We start from the raw sequence: 20213 nt of genomic DNA on the forward strand, positions 1-20213 counted from the left end.
GCCTCTTAGGAGCAGTTGTCTGAGAGTGTCTGGGATAAGCGTGGGCTGCACAGGCAGTGTGTCCCCTGAAAGGCCGTGCTCCCTGAAAGACTCGGAGCAGCTCAGCCAGCATGTCCAGAGTGTGAAACACGAAGTACATTTATTCTGCGAAAATGATAAGTAAATATAAGATGATAAAACATCTCAAAGATCCCATTGTTTAATAAATATAACAGCAAAATCAATAAAAACTAAAACTATATTCAGAGGAAATAACACAGGCCACCACTTTTCACAGACCACAGCAGCTGAAGATGGCATTCAAATGTTGATCTGAGTTGTGCAGACATATTAACTACATAGAGTGATTTTTTTTTTAAGGTGGTGAAGCCACAGAATAAGAAAATAAAATCAATGACAGAAATTGGAACAAAGTATACTGTACATAAAGATGTTTGAATTTGAGTTGAGAATGAGAAACTGGGAAGGTTCCAAGATACACCACAGTGTTTGTTGAACCTGCAGAGGTGGTGTCAGCCTCTGAGAGCCTCTGAGTTGTCAGTGGTCACTTTCTAAGAGTCCTGGGGGGGATGGACATTTGGGGCTTATCCAAATTGCAAAGGGTTCTGAAAAATCATATAAAAATTAGTACAATTACATTCTGTATAAAAAAGCATCAAGTGTCCAGGATATACAATGAATGGATTTATAACAGAAGAGAGGTAGGATTTTTAAGGATTTACCTTTTACTTTTTCTGCATACAGAAGGAACATCAAACATTTAACTAGTCATCTTGCCACAACTTAATTCCACATATGCTCACAAAGGCAAGAAATTTAAACACAATATATCAGTAGTAAATTTGTTTGGCAAAAATAAAGGTCCAATATTGTATATTCCTGTGATTTAGTGCCAAAATATTTTTCTTGCTAAAATCTATTCATATTTTTAAAAATTATCACTGAGGAAGGGAAAACAATCCTTCTGTTGTGAATCTGTGTTTAAAGACTACGTCTTTTAAAGTTAACATTGAAGATAAAATTTGGATTTCTTTTCCTCACTTCTGCTCCCTTTCTTCTTTCTGTCATTGTTCTCCTGAGATTTATTTACTACCCTATGCCAGGATTAGCAGGTGTCTGGCTCATGGGTTGCTCAGTTGATTAAATCATTTGGTGGTTTTTTTTTTCAGTTCAGTCGCTCAGTCGTGTCCGACTCTTTGTGACTCCATGGACTGCAGCACACCAGGCCTCCCTGTCCATCACCAGCTCCCAGAGTTTACCCAGACTCATGTCCATTGAGTTGGTGATGCCATCCAACTGTCTCATCCTCTGTCATCCCCTTCTCCCACCTTCAATCCTCCCCAGCATCAGGGTCTTTTCAAATGAGTCAGTTGTTTGCATCAGGTGACCCAAGTATTGGAGTGTCAGCTTCAACATCAGTCCTTCCAATGAACATTCAGGTCTGATTTCCTCTAGGATGGGCTGGTTGGGTCTCCTTGCAGTCCAAGGGACTCTCAAGAGTCTTCTCCAACACCACAGTTCAAAAGCATCAATTCTTCGGCACTCAGCTTTCTTTATAGTCCAACTCTCATATCCATATATGACTAATAGAAAAACCATAGCCTTGACTACATGGACATTTGTTGGCAAAGTAACGTCTCTGCTTTTTAATATGCTGTCTAGGTTGGTTATAACTTTTCTTCCAAGGAGCAAGCGTCTTTTAATTTCATGGCTACAGTCACCATCTGCAGTGATTTTGGAGCCCCCCAAAATAAAGTCTGCCACTGTTTCCCCATCTGTTTGCCATGAAGTCGTAGGACTGGATGCCATGATCTTAGTCTTCTGAATGTTGAGCTTTAAGCCAACTTTTTCATTCTCCTCTTTCACTTTCATCAAGAGGTTCTTTAGTTCTTCACTTTCTGCCATAAGGGTGATGTCATCTGCATATCCGAGGTTATTGATATTTCTCCCGGCAATCTTGATTCCAGCTTGTGCTTCTTCCAGACCAGCGTTTCTCATGATGTACTTTGCATATAAGTTAAACAAGCAGGGTGACAATATACAGCCTTGATGTACTCCTTTTCCTGTTTGGAACCAGTCTGTTGTTCCATGTCCAGTTCTAACTGTTGCTTCCTGACCTGCATATAGACTTCTCAAGAGGCAGGTCGGGGGGTCTGATATTCCCATCTCTTTCAGAATTTTCCACAGTTTGTTGTGGTTTTTTGAGGAAGGACAAAAATGTTTGTGACTTTCGGCTGCAGTTGTCCGAGTGCAACACTGCAGCAATATCCCAAAAGGCCAGAAGATGGTGCTATTGTCTACCAAAGTAGACCATTCCTCTGTTTCTCTGCATTGTTCAAAACTAGTACTTTAGGGGCCTCTCTAGAGGCCAGTTGTTAAGACTCCAGGCTTCCATGGCAGAGAGTAGGGGTTTCATCCCTGGTAGGGGAACTAAGATGCCACGAGGCAGAGTCAAACAAAAACAAAACAGTAATATTTTAAAGCCATCTGTATTTTCAAAATTCACACTGGGTCTAAACTTTTAAAACAGCAAAATTTAGCATTAGTTTCTGTTTTTAATTAAGAGGTTTTGTATATCTACATCTATCCTATCTGTGTCATCATGTAAGGAATTAGACTTTGTCTTTTCAGGGATGTGGCACACATAGTGCATTTTTTACAAATTGGATTATGAACCGGTAATTAAGTGACATTACTTTAAAGGTTTGTTTTGTATCTCTTGTAATGAAATTGTAATAGAGTGCCTAGGGAGAAGCTTTTCTTTCCTCTTTCAAAGTCATCTGTTCTTTTTGTCTTCTCCCTATTCCTGCTTTATGTACTGTGGTGTCTTAGGCATTAAGAATCGACTTGTATTAATAATTTCTACTATAAGATGCAGTTGTTGATGGTTCAATATCTAACACTGCACATAAAACTGCCTTAAAATGTTTATTGGTATTTATTATTAGATACATCTCTTACTGGTGGATGCTTTCAACTCTGTAAGGTTCTCATACAGGACTAGTCTGAGAGTGGAGTGTTACCAATTTAACTCATTTGCCAACGAGCGATTGTTTTATCCAAGAACTCTCTTTTATCGCACACTTAATGGTCCATCGCGGCCCAGGAGGACTTTTTCCTTTTCTTCTATGGCTAAATGCCCGTGTGATAGCGGTTCATTAGGTATGAATAGACTGGGTTAGCTGGGTTATGAGGCGTGTGGTCACTGGGAACATTATCTTGGTGGAGTTGTACAAACGTCACAAACGAATCCGAAGGACGTCTGCGATTGTTTGCTACAAGCTTGTACCCCAGGTCTTGATCCGTGCGCTTGGGAGAAGCCAGTGAGCAAAACCCATAAAGACCCTGTCCTCCTGGGGCTTCAGTCCCTCGTGAAGCTGGGAGCGGAGAAGGTTATCCGAGCGAACGGCCCGGTGCGTTGATGGCGACAGTACCCAACCAAGCAAAGCAGGACGCGAGGGACGAGGCCAGGCGACTACGAAGTCTGTCCCGGCGCGGAGGCTGGTGTGGGTGTGATGCAGGTGCGGCTGCAGGCGAGGGGCGACTCCTGACTGCGGAGCCAACCTGGGGGCGAGGCTCGGAGGGCGCGGAGAACCCGGGACAGAGGCGGGGCGGAGCCAGGCAGGCCATGGAGGCGGGGTTCTGGGCGGGGCTCGCCCCCCTAGGGCGGGGCTTGGAGGGCGGGGCGAAACCCAGGGCTGTGCGCCGTGGGGCGGGGCCGCGGACGCCATTGCGCCGCTACCGGCTGGCGGTGGACTTGTCAGGCACGCGGCCCACGCCTAGTCCCTCGGCCCTCCCCCAGCGTAGTTCTGTAGCCGGGCCCTGGCCGGGTCTCCGCCCAGTCCCCGCGGCGACGCGCGCGGCACGAGGGGCGGGGTTCCGGGGATGAGGCGGCGGCGGCGCGCAGAGACGATGCTCCGCAGCTGAGGAGACCCGGCGCCCCGAGCGCGGCGCGACCCGCGGGATGGCTCAGCCGGTCGGCCCGGAGGGCGGCGAGGGGCCTCCGGACGCCGGGGCGGCCGCGGGCTCGCAGGACGCGCTGAGCCTGGAGGAGATCCTGCGGCTGTACAATCAGCCCATCAACGAGGAGCAGGCGTGGGCCGTGTGCTACCAGTGCTGCGGCTCCCTGCGCGCCGCGGACGCCGGCCGCCGCCAGCCCCGCCGCCGGGTGCGCTCGGCCGCACAGATCCGCCTGTGGAAGGACGGCGCCGTCACCTTGGCGCCCGCCACCGGCGACGCGGGTGAGCAGTCCCCCGCGACCCCCTTCGCCCGCCGGAGGCCCCACCGCGGGCCCTTTCCCCGCCGTCCGCGACCCTCAGTCCCCAGCTCTGGACCCCGGACCCTTCCGCTTCTCGGCCCCCATTTCCCACGGTCCTCGGAGGACGCTCACCCGGGCGCCGGCCTCACCAGGACCCTCCCTTACCCCAGCCTTCGGCCCTCCGCCCTGCTTACTTCTCAGTCCCTACTGGAGGACCTTAGCCGAGGCCCGGGGCCCTTCCCCCGCCGCGGCCCCCCACCTCCCACGGAGGACCCCCACCGCGCCCCGGGCCCTTCCCCCCAGTGCCCCCTCCCCCGCCCCGAGAGGCCTGGGACGCGGGCCAGGTCTGCGGCCGAGCGCCGCCGGAGTGGGTGGGAGCGTGGGCGAGGGTCTGGCGACGGCCCCAGGACGGAGTTGTAGGTCTTAGGGTCAGTTTGCGGCCTGTTGGGGCGACCAGCCCGCGGCCGGGGGGAGGAGCGGAGTCGGTCCCGGGACGCGCGCTCGTGCGGCTCGCGGCCGAACCTAGGTGGGATGCGCTCGGCGCTGCCCAGGTTCGCCCGCACCTGGTCCCCGGCTGCTGCGCCTTCGCCGGGAGCTGTCGGCGGATAATGCTTTTCAGAGATGCGCAGCGATATTCCCTCCGTTGGAAATGTAAAGAAATCTGAGCCCTGAGGAAAATTCTGCTATTTGGGGAGAAATGAAGAGACTGGTTAAAAACACAATATAATAAGATTTCCCTATACGTTAAAATTTGTTGTAATGAAAAACAGGCTTGTAAAGTAAAAAGTTGACGGGATGTCAGATAGAATGGGTTTTAACTTAGGTTATTATCTAATGTAAATTTGGGATTATCACCTGCCCATCAGCATATGGCTGCAGTTTACCCAAATATCTGTCGATGTTAAAGAGATTGGTAATAGGTTTCTTCTATCATTTTTGTCTAATTTAGTCTTCTGAGAGACTAATTTAGACTTCTGAGAGACTTTAACATTTAAAATGTTAAAAACATTTTAAAAATCTACTGTTAGTTTTAGAAAGTTGATGAAAGTGTCAGAATGCTTAAGGTGAAAGATCTACTTCAGAATAGAGTTGTAATGAAACTCCTTATTTAATTGATTAAAATAGAGAACAGTCAAAAGTGTGTTATCAATTCTGTCAATTCCAACAGAACATTTATTATTTATATTTGGTGTTGGGTAGACAGATTTTTAAAAGTTTATTTAAAGCCAGTCTTTTAATGATTGTTCTGAAATTATTTCAAACAAATTTTTGGTTTATTTGATGTGTCTATTGCTTTTAAACTTGGACAGTGTTAATGGGAAATAGTTGCAGTTATAATTTATTTACAGTGTGTTAATATGATATGAAAATATACTTTTATAAAATACAGCAAAACCATGCCTGGAGATCCAAGATTTCAAGGGGAAAAGTGTTTGTGTGCAACCTGCTTTTAGAAGTCTCATTAGTCGTGATGACTTCTAGAAAGAACAAACTTCTTTTTGTTTACATTATCCTTGAATTTAATCCCAGATTTCAAGTTGTGTTTGTGAACCTACCAGTAGTTTAGTTGTCAAAGATTGATAGATTCTGGTGGTAGGTTTTTAAAAAGTCATAACCTTATGTTGAAATGATCTACATTTTGCATCAATGGTGTGAATGATAACGTATTGATCTCTTGGAATACATTCTGGCTCTCTGGAGAGAATGGCGGAGTTGTTTCCCACAGCAGCAGTATTGGACTTGTAATCCATCCTCTTCCTCCTCTGTTGTGGAGAGGAGCCCCATCAAAGTTGCTGAAATGGTCTTGAGCTTTTTGGGTCAATTGATTGAAAATCTGGGAAGTTCATACAAAAGTATTGTTTATATTAGATAATTTATTTCCTTCTAGTGTTAAGAGTAGTTGTGTGGTGGTGGAAGGCACCATACCTTCTGAAGGTTTACTCTTGATTCTTAAAAACACTGTACAACTTGGTACTCTGCACCCTTGTATAAATTCTATTTTTAAGGAGAAATAGTAATCATGAACTTCCATTCTAAGAAGCACTTTGTTTTTTGTTATAAGATGTTTAACATAATTGTTGACATTTGACAGCATTTGTATTTTCAGATGTTATCCATTGACTGACTTTCTAAATACAGATTGAGGAAGTTAAGTGCTGTGCTCAAATTCATATTGGTAACTCTTTGAATCAAATCCTGGTCTTTTAACCTCTAGCCTTTGTGGAAAGGAACAGATTTGGTTTGATTTGGAATCATGATTCCTTCCATTTCTGGATGAGTGACCTTGAATAAGTTCCTTAATTTTCCTGAGTTCAACCTTCTCATCTATAAAATGAGAATAGATCACTTTTCTCCCATGGGATGGAGGTTTAAGTGAGATGGTATTTGTAAAGTGCCTAAGGCAAGGCTTGATAGGTAGCAAGTACTCAGTAAAATTTAGTTCCCTCCCTCCCCTGATCTTGTGGTCCTTTCACAGCACCATGGTGCTTCTGTATTTTTTTACCCAGAATTGGGACACATGTTGAGTTTATGGATTCTCAGCCTGTGCACTGACATTTTTGACTGAATAGCTCTTTGTTGTGGGCACTCTCCTGTGCCTGTGTAGGGTGTTGAGCATCATCCCTGGTGTCTACCCACCATATGCTGGTCGTCACCCGCCCCCTCCCCCAGTTGAAGTCTCCAGGCTTGGCCAGCTGTCCCTGATTGAGAACCCCTGGTCTCTCAGGTGACAGGTTGTATTTATGGGGAATCTTTCTGCTGGTCACTGTTGCCTCTGCCATTGTTGAATAGTTGGTTCTTAGCACTATCAGCAGTGTCACTCCATTTAGTCCCATAGAAAGAAATAGCACTTCCCATTCATTCTTGACTGGTGTTGGAATTGAATGTAGTAGCAGTAATTGACTTTAGTCCCTGTTTTCTTTTAATAGTATCAGCACATACAGAATATCCCCTTTTGGGTTGAATTAAAAAGTTAGAAATGCATTGTAAGAGAAATAGAAAAATGTAGGAGGCATGGAAATGAAACCAATATTAGAAGAAAACAAGAATGGGTAATTTTATTTAGCACTCAGATGTAACTTTAAGTCATTTACTAACGTGTTCATGATAGTAGTGTGATATAGAGCTGAAGGAGATTAAAGAAGAAGGAAAAATTAGTTCTTTAGAGAATATTTTAAGAGGCAGAAAATTATGTTATGAATCAGGATCTTAAAGTGGGTAGTATGTTTATGAAGTATTTATGTGATGACAGGAGGGTGATTTGTTGGTTAGAATCAAGAGGGTATGTGATTTATCTTAGGTAGCTTACTTAAAATTTTAATTTTCCCCAGTGTTTATGTGTTTGTACTTATAAAAAGACCTTGTTGCCTGGTAAAAGTTTATTATATACATGTTGATGAAGTTTTCATTCACATCATTAATTCAGAAGTTAGACACTCAACTCAGTCTCCTGATACACAATCTGCTATTTATCACCGGTGCACTTGACTGACCTTCAGACAAGTTTTAATATACCCATTCTTTAGAGAGTAGTCATTGATAGGATTTAGGTTGTATTCCCTGCTCCGCTAGAGTAGAATGTGTTTTTTCTGGGATCCACAGGAGTTACTAACAGTAGTTCTAGAGCTGAGAACCACTGTATGGTCTTAGCAGCCCTGTGGACCTTAAATAGCCGTCTGATGAAAATAGCTGTTTCAGATTTGGTTTCAAAATTTTTAATGTACATTTAGCTTTAGATAAGTAAAGAACACTTTCAAAATTATGAGCACATCTTGGTTAAAATAATGGTAAGTTTGGTAATAGGTTTTCCCGGAAGGAACAGTGGACTGTGCATTTTATTAAAGATATCCCTTGATATCTTTAATATCCCTTGATAAAGAAGGGGCTTTGTTTGAAATTTAAGAAGAGATATGATCAGTGAGGCTTCTCAGCAGGGTTCATGCCATTTGGTGGGTATTGAAATAATATCCTTTTTGAATTTAAAGAGAGACAGTAGTGAAAACATGTTTAAAGACATTAATTTTTGTTCACTCTTGATATTTTTTCTTGACAGTATGCATCCTTATTGTTAAATGAAAGGAATACTTGAGATGTATGTGCCCAGGGTAGAGGTCAGGGGTGAATGACAGTGTTATGGGTTGGTGAAATACCTTGTCATTTATAGCAACAGATAAGAATTATTACATTTGAACACTATGTCCAGATTCGTGGGCTTAATTCAATTTTAAAAACGTGCGTTGAGTCCTTTCTATGTGCACGCAGTGTTCAAGTTTCCATGGGTGATGTAAACATAAATAGGTTTAGTCATTATAGAGGAGAAAATAGAACATAAACAGAGTGACTAGTTTACCATGAAGCTAACACAGCTGAACTTGGAACCTGCTTCTCACACAGTCCCCTTCCAGGCCTCTGGGAGGGGTTTTAACCATGTGTTAAGATAATTGTTTGCAAGATTAAGATATTTTAGCTATAATCAGTTAAGATTGCTGTCATCATTGGCTCCAGTTTACTTTCTAACAACCAAAATCCCATGGACAGAGGAGCCTGGCAAGCTACATTACACACACACACACACAACCTTCCACTTGGGTCTTGTGAGAGTGGCCACAGACACTTTTGGAAGAGATTTTGGAATAATGAGAGCCCGCTGTGGCTCAGATTTCGGTAAAGAATCTGCCTGCAATGCAGGAGACCTGGGTTTGATCCTTAAGTCAGGAAAATCCCCTGGAAAAGAGAATGGCAACCCACTCCAGTATTCTTGCCTGGACAATTACATGGACAGAGGAGCCTGTCAGGCTACAGTCCATGGGGTCGCAGAGAGTTGGACACCACTGAGCGACTAACATTAAGGTCTTGAAATAATTGGTTTGTGGTTTTGTATCTGTATTTCTGCCTCATGCAGAGGGTGGGCAAGTATTAGTCATATATAGATACTGGTTTGTAAGTTGGAACTCTTTGGGGAAGCTATTTGCTTTACTAAGAGTTTTTGACTAAGTTTAGAAGGAAAAAAATCATCTGCCAAGGACTGTGGGTTGATAAGAGACGATGAGTTGCACTCTGACTGTCTTGTCTGTAAACTCGAAATCACTTTCTTGCTTGGTTTCTGCACAATGGCAACAGTTCCCATCCCACCTTCACAGTAGTGTCACTGAGTTGTACGGTATTTCCCATTTGCTCCCTGTTGGCTAAGTAGAAAAAAGGAAACTTTCCTCTCCCAGATACAGTACTTGTTTAAAACTATGAGGAAGATATCCCTGTTGCCAAATTGCCAAATGTAACTTTTTTAAAGTAATTTTTAAAAAAGATAATTTTAGAAGAAAAGTTGCACAGATAGTGCAGAGGGTTCCTGTGTGCCTCTTACCCTGTTCCCTCCTTGTTAACATCTTATATTTCTGGCTATATTTGTCAATATAGCACATTACTGTTAAAACTCCAGACTTCATTTGGATTTCCCTAGTTTTCCACTGGAGAAGGCAGTGGCAACCCACTCCAGTACTCTTGCCTGGAAAATCCCATGGACAGAGGAGCCTGGTAGGCTGCAGTCCATGGGGTCGCGAAGAGTTGGACACGACTGAGTGACTTCCCTTTCACTTTTCACTTTCATGCATTGGGGAAGGAAATGGCAACCCACTCCAGTGTTCTTGCCTGGAGAATCCCAGGGATGGAGAAGCCTGGTGGACTGCCGTCTATGGGGTCGCACAGAGTCAGACACGACTGAAGTGACTTAGCAGCAGCAGCAGTTTTGCACTAGTGTCGTTTTTCTGTTCCACAGTCTCGCCCAGGACAGCTGAATGCATTTAGTCATTATGGCTCACTAGTCTCTTCTGCTCTGTGGCAGTTTCTCAGACTTTCCTTGTTTCTCATGACCTTCACAGTCTTGAGGAGGGTTGGCCGGGGGTTTTGCAGAATGTCCTTCCGTTTAGGTTTGCCTGATATTTTCTTGACTGAACTGACGTTTTGCATTTGCACGGAGAGTACTAGGAAGGGGCAGGGCTCCCCTTGTCACCTTGGACTTGGGCGTGTGGTGTCCAGACAACACCTCTAGCAACGTGAGCCTTGTTTGCCAGGCTTCACTAAAATTTTTACTGTTTTTGCCTCTTCTATATTTTATCCTTTGAGCTGCATTCACTGGGGCCTCCCTCTGGAGTGGTGAATATTTACTTAGTATTTTTTGAAATTCTTTTGTAAGGGAGATTTGACTCTTCTCCCTGTTTGCTTATTTATTCTATCATTTATTAAGTCTGGAATCTTGTGTATTTTATACTTTGTTTCCTGTTACCAGGTTATTTCTTTTGTGGCTCAAATTGTTCCAAGCGTGGCCATTGGAGGCTCCTTCACATTGGCTCCTGTGTCCCTCTGTGCCCCTCTCTCTTGTGTTGAGCACTTACTTTCTGCACTACACAGTGTTTCAGGGCTTATCCTGTATATTTTCTGCCCCAGCCCTGGAATCAGATGTATCTCCAAGAAGCTCAGCAGTGGGTGTCCCTGTTGCTACTGAGGTGGTTTTATTTTTAATACAGAAGAAGAATGAAGTGGTAAAAGGTTCTATTACTTTTGTTGTTCAGATTTTGTTAGATTTGAAAAGTATCTCTGTCTGGTACCTCGCCTTTACTGGCTTGCACCACTGTCTGCCTGTATATTCATTCCTCTGTTCAGCAGTTGTTTATTAAATACCACAGAGCCAAGTTGAGTAGGACTGTTCAGAGAGCAGTCTGCCCAAGCTGTTTATCATAAGTGAGTGATACCTAGGAGCTGAAGCCAGAGGAGCCTGTATTGGGGTACAGACTTGGATGGATTGGAGCTGATGGGAGGTCAGTGAAATGTGGCCTGGATTGACTGAGATACTTGGATGCTCAAGAACTGGTTTGGGATAAATCTTGGGGACATTGGCCTCCCTCTTGCAAGTCTTTCTTGCATCTCTGGGCTAGAGGTGTCCCCAAAGCAGCAGCAGAACCATGCAGAATGGTGACTGGTAGCACAACTACCAGATGTGAGGTAGTTCCCTGTTTCGTGAACATGTGTCTTCATTATAGCTCTGAAGTGCATCATGCAGATAAAATGTACTCATCATGATATCTTAAACCAAACAAAAGAGATGAAAACTTAAGTATAATTGGGCAAATGGTTTTTGGTGTTGTCTATGTACTTTACGCCATTACATGGGATCTTGATTACTTTAGAGACTAGAAAAATACTGATATATATAAATAGTAGTGCAAGTTTATTAGGAGAGGTAGGAGAAGGAAATGGCAACCCATTCCAGTGTTCTTGCCTGGAGAATCCCAGGGATGGGGAAGCCTGGTGGGCTGCCGTCTATGGGGTCACACAGAGACAGGACTGAAGTGACTTACCAGCAGCAGTAATGTTTTCCCTACTTCTGACTTCCATGTAGTTACTTTTTTTTTTTTTTTTTAATGTAGTTACTTTTGAGTGGCAGTATAATAAGGTCAGGACTAGACAAGATTTTTTTTTCTTGCATGGCTTTTGAGTGTATTCAACTTATCTGGTCCAGACTTTGCTATTCTCAGGGCAATATCTAACTGGGATTCTATTGATTTTAAATAGACGTACTGTTTTGCTGCTTGCGCTATCCTCATCATACAAAGAAAATACATCAAGAAAATGTTATACCAGATTTTTATGCAATTTGAGCAGGTTTCACCTAGGTGCTCAAGAGTTCAAAAGCCGTTTTTGGTTTTAGTGATGATAGGCTGATAATCAGAATCTCTTAAAGACTCTTTGGTATGTGTTGTGTCTATTTGAAAATAATTAAATAATCAACTTCTCTTCTGTGTAAAAATCTAATTTGACATTTCTTCCTCAAAACTTTTCTTTTTTTTTTGGAAGTTCAGTATACATACAGAAAAGTGCACAAATCATTAATGACACAGTCTTGTAAATACTAACCTGATTAAGAACAAAAGAATGTTACAAGTAGCCATCCACATATAATCAGTGTCTTAGTTTATCACCATACCTTGGACATGCTTGCTTGTGAACTCTATTTGTGTGGAATCTTACATTTTGTGGTGTGTGTGTGTGTGTGTGTGGCTGGCTGGCTGCTTTTGTTTAACATCTTGTTAGATAAATTATTTGTTGTTGCATGTTGCTTTTCATTGTTTTTGTTGCTATACAGTACTCAGTTATATGAAAATACCAAAGTTGATTTACCCGTTCTGTTACTGATGGATGTATGAATTGTTTGGAGTTTTTGGCTATTTCAAACAGCATTGCTATGAACTCTTCTGAATATCTGTATCTGCTTCTGTTAAGTGTGTATCTAGTAGACTTGCTGGGTTGTTGCATGTATCTCTTAAGTTTTAGTAGATGGGCCCAAGCAGTTTTACAAAGTGCTGGTTTCTGTTTACCTGTCTTACTAGCAGTGTATCTGTTGCTCTGCATCCACCCTAATACTTGGAAATGTGGTTAACCAATGAGAAGTTTAGCTATTTGGGTTGTACATATCTTTTATTTTTTTTATTTATTTTTTTGTACATATCTTTTAAATCTTCTAATGGTTTTAAGTTTCATATATCTGATGGCTAGTCAGGTTGAGTGCTTTTTTTATGTTTGTCATAAGGATCTCTTTTATGAAGTTCCTGTTCAGGTCTTTTGACTGTTTTTCTACTATTATTTTTTTAATATTTGGTCTCACCCACCTCTCTGCATGTGAAACTTAGTTCCCCAACCAGAAGTGGAACCTGTGCTCACTGCTCCTTTGGAAGGCAGAGTCTTAACCACTGGACTGCCAGGAAAGTCCCAGTTTTTTTTTCATATATATATAAAAGTTAAGGTTGTAACTAACTTACTGGAATTAATTATATTCACAGTGTTTTACAACCATCACCACCATGTATTTCCAAAATTTTTCATCACCCAAACTGAAACTGTAATCATTAAACAATAATTGCCCATTCTTCCCTTTTTTAGCCTCTGGTAACTGCTAATCTACTTCTGTTACGTTTTTTGTCTCTTCTTATTTTCACATATTCTCATTTTTATGTACTCTGGATTCAAGCCATTTGCCAGCTATGTGTATTGCAGATACCTTATCCAGTTCTGTGACTTTCCGTTTCACCTTGTTAGTATTGTGTTTTGATGAATAGAAGTTTTTCACTGTTTCTGACATCACTCTCCTAGAAGTTTTGGTATATCATCACATTTTTATTAAGTTCAAGTATTTTTCTGATTTTCATTGTAATTTCTACTTTGATCCATGGATTATTCTGTTAATTTTTATCTTGAGACTGTATTTTTAGGTGCATAAAATTTAGAGTTATGATAACTTCTTGGTCAGTTGATCTGTTTGTGTGTTCATAGTTAACGTGTGTACAGTTACATTGGCTTTCTTTGACTAAAATTTACTATGTTCCTTTTCCATAATTTCACTATCAGTTTTTAATGTTCTCACATTTAAGGTATGACTTTTACAAGGTGGATATAGGTTGGATTAGTTTTTTTATCTAATGTAATCATATGTAATTTAGGTTGGATTGTGTATTTTATTTACATTTAATATAAATACTGATTTTTAAAATCAGTAATTTTATTTATTTGGCCTCACCATTCAGCCTGCGGGATTGTAGTTCTCTGAAGTAAAAGCAATCCATAGATTCAGTGCAATCTCTATCAAGCTACCAACAGTATTTTTCACAGAACTAGAACAAATAATTTCACAATTTGTATGGAAATACAAAAAACCTCAAATAGCCAAAGCAATCTTGAGAAAGAAGAATGGAACTGGAGGAATCAACCTGCTTGACTTCAGGCTATACTACAAAGCAGCAGTCATCAAGACAGTATGGTACTGGCACAAAGACAGAAACATAGATCAGTGGAACAAAATAGAAAGCCCAGAGATAAATCCACACACCTATGGACACCTCATCTTTGACAAAGGAGGCTAGAATATACAATGGAGAAAAGATAATCTCTTTAACAAGTGGTTCTGGGAAAACTGGTCAACCACTTGTAAAAGAATGAAACTTTCTAACACCATACACAAAAATAAACTCAAAATGGATTAAAGATCTAAATGTAAGACCAGAAACTATAAAACTCCTAGAGGAAAACATAGGCAAAACACTCTCTGATGTAAATCATAGCAGGATCCTCTATGACCCATCTCCCAGAGTAATGGAAATAAAAGCAAAAATAAACAAATGGGACCTAATTAAACTTAAAACCTTTTGCACAACAAAGGAAACTATAAGCAAGGTGAAAAGACAGCCTTCAGAATGGTAGAAAATAATAGCAAATGAAGCAACTGACAAAGAATTACTCTCAAAAATATACAAGCAACTCCTGCAGCTCAGTTCCAGAAAAACAAGCAACCAAATAAAAAAATGGGCCAAAGAACTAAACAGACATTTCTTCAAAGAAGACATACAGATGGCTAACAAACACATGAAAAGCTGCTCAACATCACTCATTATCAGAGAAATGCAAATCAAAACCATGATGAGGTACCATCTCATGCTGGTCAGAATGGCTGCTATCAAAAAGTCTACAAACAATAAATGCTGGAGAGGCTGTGGAGAAAAAGGAACCCTCTTACACGGTTGGTGGGAATGCAAACTGGTCCAGCCACTATGGAGAACAGTGTGGAGATTCCTTAAAAAACTGGAAATAGAACTTCCATATGACCCAGCAATCCCACTGCTGGGCATACACACTGAGGAAACCAGAATTGAAAGAGACACGTGTACCCCAATGTTCATCATAGCACTGTTTATAATAGCCAGGACATGGAAGCAACCTAGATGCCCATCAGCAGACGAATGGATAAGGAAGCTGTGGTACATATACACAATGGAATATTCCTCAGCTATTAAAAAGAATGCATTTGAATCACTTCAAATGAGGTGGATGAAACTGGAGCCTATTATACAGAGTGAAGTAAGTCAGGAAGAAAAACACCAATACAGTATACTAATGCATATATATGGAATATGGAATATATACTAATATATATATTAGAAAGATGGTACTGATGACCCTATATGCGAGACAACAACAGAGACACAGATGTAAAGAACAGACTTTTGGACTCTGGGAGAAGGCAAGGGTGGGATGATTTGAAAGAATAGCAATGAAACATGTATATTATCATATATGAAATAGATCGCCAGTCCAGGTTTGATGCATGAGACTTGGTGCTCAGGGCTGGTGCACTGGGATGACCCTGAAGGATGGGATGGGGAGGGAGGGTCAGGATGGGGAACACATGTATACCCATGGCTGATTCATGTCAATGTATGGCAAAAGCCACCACGATATTGTAAAGTAATTAGCCTCCAGTTAAATTAAAAAAATAAAGTGAGTGAAAGTCACTCAGTCGTGTCAGACTCTTTGTGACACTATGGACTATAGTCCATGAAATTCTCCAGGCCAGAATACTGGAGTGGGTAGCCTTTCCCTTCTCCAGGGGATCTTCCCAACCCAGGAGTCAAACCCCAGGTCTCCCACATTGTGGGCAAATTCTTTACCATCTGAGCCACAAGTGAAGCCCAAGAATACTGAAATGGGTAGCCTGTCCCTTTGCCAGCGGATCTTCCCAACCCTGAAATTGAACCTGGGACTCCTGCATTGCAGGTGGATTCTTTACCAATTGAGCTATCAAGGAAACCCTATAGTTCTCTGACTAGGTATCAAACCCAGGCCCTTTAAAGTGGCATTAGTGTAAATATAATAAGGATTTGACTAGTGTCAAGTATATGGAAAGGCTGTATCCCTAATAATAATAAGATTTAGCAGTCCATATTTAGCTTCTGAAAACTGACTCATAGATCTTTTTATACTACTTTTGCTAGAGCACTTTTTAAAGAAATTGAGTCAGTTTTTTCCCCTTGTATTTCTTATTTTCTCCGCTGACTAATCTAACTGGAAGCCAAATTCCTATCTAGTATACTTCCTTAGTAGTTTATATTTCTGAGAGATATATATGGAAATATATGATGAGTAGTGGTAGAATGCCAGCGACAGTCCCCATAGGTTGTCTGGTCCTGGCTTTGCCATATCTTCCTGGATTTTAGTGAAATAGCATGTTAGAAGAATCCTCATTAATGTCTTTATGTATTCGTTTCACCAGTACTTGGGTGTCTTCTAAGTGTACTGGACTAAATGTTGAAAATACAGAGGGAGAGGAAGTGCACTCATACCTTCAAGAAGGTCACAGGAGCATAAATTAACACTTACAGTCCAATGATTCCAAATAATAGAGACATACAGAAAGCTGTGTGAGTACAGGGAGAGAGGGACTGATTCTGCTGGTGTGACATCAGGCAGGTTCACAGGGGAGCTCTGTTGATTGGGTCTGGAAGGATGAGCAGTGGGATCACAGGAGAAGAGCATGCTCAGCAGAAGCAGCAACGTGGAAGAACTGTCAGAGAGCAATAGTACACGAATTGTGGTATGGCATGTGTGTGACACCCACGTCCCCATACCAAAAGCAGGCACTGCAGAATCATTCATCACATTTTTGCTGCTAAATTTATAAGTATCTTCAGTTCTCAGCAGGGTGCTTCAGGCAGTCACTGCCAGTTGTTTGGAGTTGGCACACGAGACTGAACCTGTCTGTCCTCTCTGCAGTGGGCGTCCACTGTGCCTGGAGCGTCGGATGTGTGTGGGAGGGGTGGACGAGATCAGCTGGAAAGGTATGTGGGAGGGCTCAGGTGATGAAGGCCTTTTTGTGCCTCACGACTGAGTTTGTATTTGTAGTCTGTATAGGTGGTGGATAGCCATAGAAGCATTTTAAGCAGGAAAATGATGTAAGCAGACTCTTCTGTTTGGGAAGATAAGCTTTGTAGAAGATGGATTGAACTGAGTAAGCTGAGGGCAGAGACACTACGGGGCATTTCATACTATCATTAGGTCTTAGTAGCCTCTAAGTTACCAAACCAGTTAGGAGTATTATGGCTGTTCAGACCAGAGGTAATGGAGGTCTGAATGAGGGAGTAGGAATAGGGAGAAAGAGTCTGAGGGTGATTTAAGAAATATAATGGCACGTGGCTGTTTAGTTTGTTGACATTACAGTGGGAAGAAGGGAGGAGTCCTGGGAGGCTCTCAGGCTTCCTGCCTGGGTGCTTATGGGGTGGGGAGGGTGGGATGCACAGGAAGGGGTGGGAAGATGTTGACTTAACCCTTGCTGGAAACTAAGTTGGCCCAGAAAAAATATTTTTCTTATGGAGTCGTGTTGATTCCTGTCAAGTTCCTTTGCTCTTCCGAAAGGTTGCAAATCAACTGTTTAATGTCACATGGTATCGTGGTAAGAACATAAAGAGTTGCCTGTAGAAGATGTGGTTGGATTCTTGGAAAGACACTATCACTTAGTTCTAACCTCAGGCAATCCATATTACCCCTCTGACTCTCTTTCTCTGTAAAGGGGAAATAATATATGTCCAGCCCTTCTTACAGAATTGTTACGAGAATCAAATGAGGAAATTTATGTAAGGGTATTTTGTCAACACATATATTGCACATATATTTTAACTGAGTCATTTCTTTCCTTTATAAAAAGATGAATGTTTCAAGATACTCTGATTCCAGATTGATAAAGAACTACTAAAACAGTCTTAAGTAAATATATATTTGGAGTCCATAAAGTGATTCCTGAGTTTGAAAAAAATCTGGTGTTGTTTTTCATATTGTCATTAGATCTTAGTTGCCTTAGGTCTTGCACTGGAGTTTTAGTATAGATTATAAGGGTCTGAAAAGAGTTTAGCAGAGTATCAGAGAAAGTTAATTAGTGTTTGACCACCATGTATACTAGCTTTAAATTGAAAAATCATATAATATTCTTAATTTAGCTTTTTTTCACTTTATCACTTTCAAACTTGATAGTCACTTATTCATACTTTAATTTAGCCTCTTTAAATCCTTGGGAGAGTATTGGGGAGCTTATTTACATTAATAGTAAAAAAAAGAATGTAAATACAACTTTTTGCCCTGAACTGTTGGAACCAATTTCATATGAGAACTGTAAGACAAGTCATAGTTTCGATGAAACAGTTGGTTCATCCTGTTGTCTGATGTGTACAAAATTAAGTTTTATTGATGGGAAATGATGAAAATCTGTTTAAAAATTGTCTAATGATAGTTGCTCCCTAACTCTGACCTCCTTTCACAATTAAGAATTGTTTTGATTCTATTTGCATTTGAAGAACTTAGTATGTTACTCATAAAATACTCATAAAAGTGTATTAAAATTTAAATAGTGAGATGTTTGCCTAGGTAGTTTTCATAGTGTAAATCGGATATACTCAGTCCCGATAGAGGATAGGTAATGCACTGGGGCAGATGATCTAGATGGCAGTTAAGGGTGCTGTATCTAAAGGAGGTGCCTCTTGCCTGGGAGGGTCTTGGCCGTGAGCAGAGGCCACCGTGGGGAGGAGACTTTTAGGAGAATATGTTGATAGGAAGCACGAGAACATTTGGGATTGATGCTTGCCAGTTGACTTTGTTTTATGATTTGCTGTCAATTTTGATTCCCTTCCAAGTTCTCGTTGTTCTTGAAGAAAGTGGTATAGTGCTGTGAGGTCTCATGAAATTTAGACCGTTAATGTCTGGATTAATGTCATAAGGGGAATTTTTGTAACCCAGATCCACACTGTACATAAAAAGAACCACAACTCTGGTCATCTCATCCCAGCACAGGAGTGTGAGAAGTGTGGCTTCCACAGGGCCCTTCGCTTCTGTGCCAGTGGAAACCTCGTTGAGTGGGCCCGGGCTGCTGCCTGCAGTCCCCCTCAGAGCTCTTCCGATGGCAGCATGCTGAACAGCCGTTACCCTGCAGCTAGAATCTGCACAGAAGGGAAACCTCTGTGCTACGCGGACTTTGAGTGTTGCCAAATGACGTGAAGTAGACAAAGATAATTTTTGACTTTTGTTGAAAATATGCTGAAACTGAAGTAATTATTTTCAGTGGAAAATACTTGTCGTTTAATGATACTTGTTCTATGAGATAATATAAAATTTAGTTAATTAAGGTTGCTAAATAGAAAAAAATAACACTCTTGATAGTTAGCAAAGCGTATTATTAGACCTTTGATTTCAGAACAGGTTGTTATATTTGGTTCCTCTGGTGCCACAGAATAGGTTGGGAGGTGATGGAGGGGGGACAGACATCAGAGTGTTAGCTCTGTGAGGCTGTCAGCTGGCCTTACTCACTGGTGAGCCCACAGAGCCAGCAGTATCGTTGTAGACTCTAAGGTATATAAATCAGACTGATGAACATTCCCTGTAGGGTAGGTGTAGGGGTCCTGGGCTGGAGAGGAGGAGGAGTGAGTGAGGAGGGGAGGGAAAGAGGTCGAGATAAATGTGTATTTGAACTTAGGATGATGAGATTTAAGATGTGTAGATTGGGAACATTAAGTTTTTTACTATCCAGTGTAAATGTATGCTATTTACTCTTTTTGTTAAAACATTTTCATAAATGGTTCTCCTTTAAAATAACTTTGTTTTAACCACCCAAGTTAACAGAAAAATATAACTATACATGTTCTCTGGTATTTTGATGTCTCAGTGATGAGAAAAATTAATGCTTGTATGGCCAAATATTATTCAGTCTGGTTATTCTTTGGTTGATCTTCTATTGGGAGAATTGCTAAATTAATTATAGTGTTGTGTCTATGTATTATAGAAAAACTACTGTCATATGTTAAATAAGAATTTAAAACATTTCTGCCTTAATTGAAATGATCACTGTACCTTTAAACTGGAAATATATTTAGGGAAGAGACCAAGAGTCTTTTCAAGACTTTTCTTACAGGTGTTTTAAATGGTAGCTTTTAAATGCCTTTAAAGAAAGCAAGAAAAAATATTTTTGTTTTGCTTTCTTTATATATGTGTAATATGTTTTCTATTTTATTATAATTGTGTTCTTTGCATCTTTTTCTTGATGATTTTCTTATGAAACTTTTAAAAACTTAAATCTCTAAGCAGGAACTTCTAGAATATT

At 41.3% G+C, this 20213-nt stretch overlaps 1 protein-coding gene across 2 annotated transcripts in view; it reads left to right on the plus strand.

The window, feature by feature from the left end:
* The first annotated feature begins 3807 nt into the window (after positions 1–3807).
* The window catches only part of SPIRE1 (spire type actin nucleation factor 1), a 154987-nt gene continuing 138581 nt past the window's right edge, over positions 3808–20213 (plus strand). Inside the window, exon 1 of one of the 2 annotated variants that reach the window (XM_043443656.1) lies at positions 3808–4241. In XM_043443656.1, coding sequence (XP_043299591.1) covers positions 3965–4241 — 277 coding nt within the window. In that variant the 5' untranslated portion in view covers positions 3808–3964. The remainder of the gene's footprint in view (positions 4242–20213) is intronic. The other variant, XM_043443657.1, reaches the window with a different exon arrangement.

Source organism: Cervus canadensis, chromosome 23, assembly GCF_019320065.1.
Source record: "Cervus canadensis isolate Bull #8, Minnesota chromosome 23, ASM1932006v1, whole genome shotgun sequence".
In the NCBI taxonomy this organism is placed as follows: Eukaryota; Metazoa; Chordata; class Mammalia; order Artiodactyla; family Cervidae; genus Cervus; species Cervus canadensis.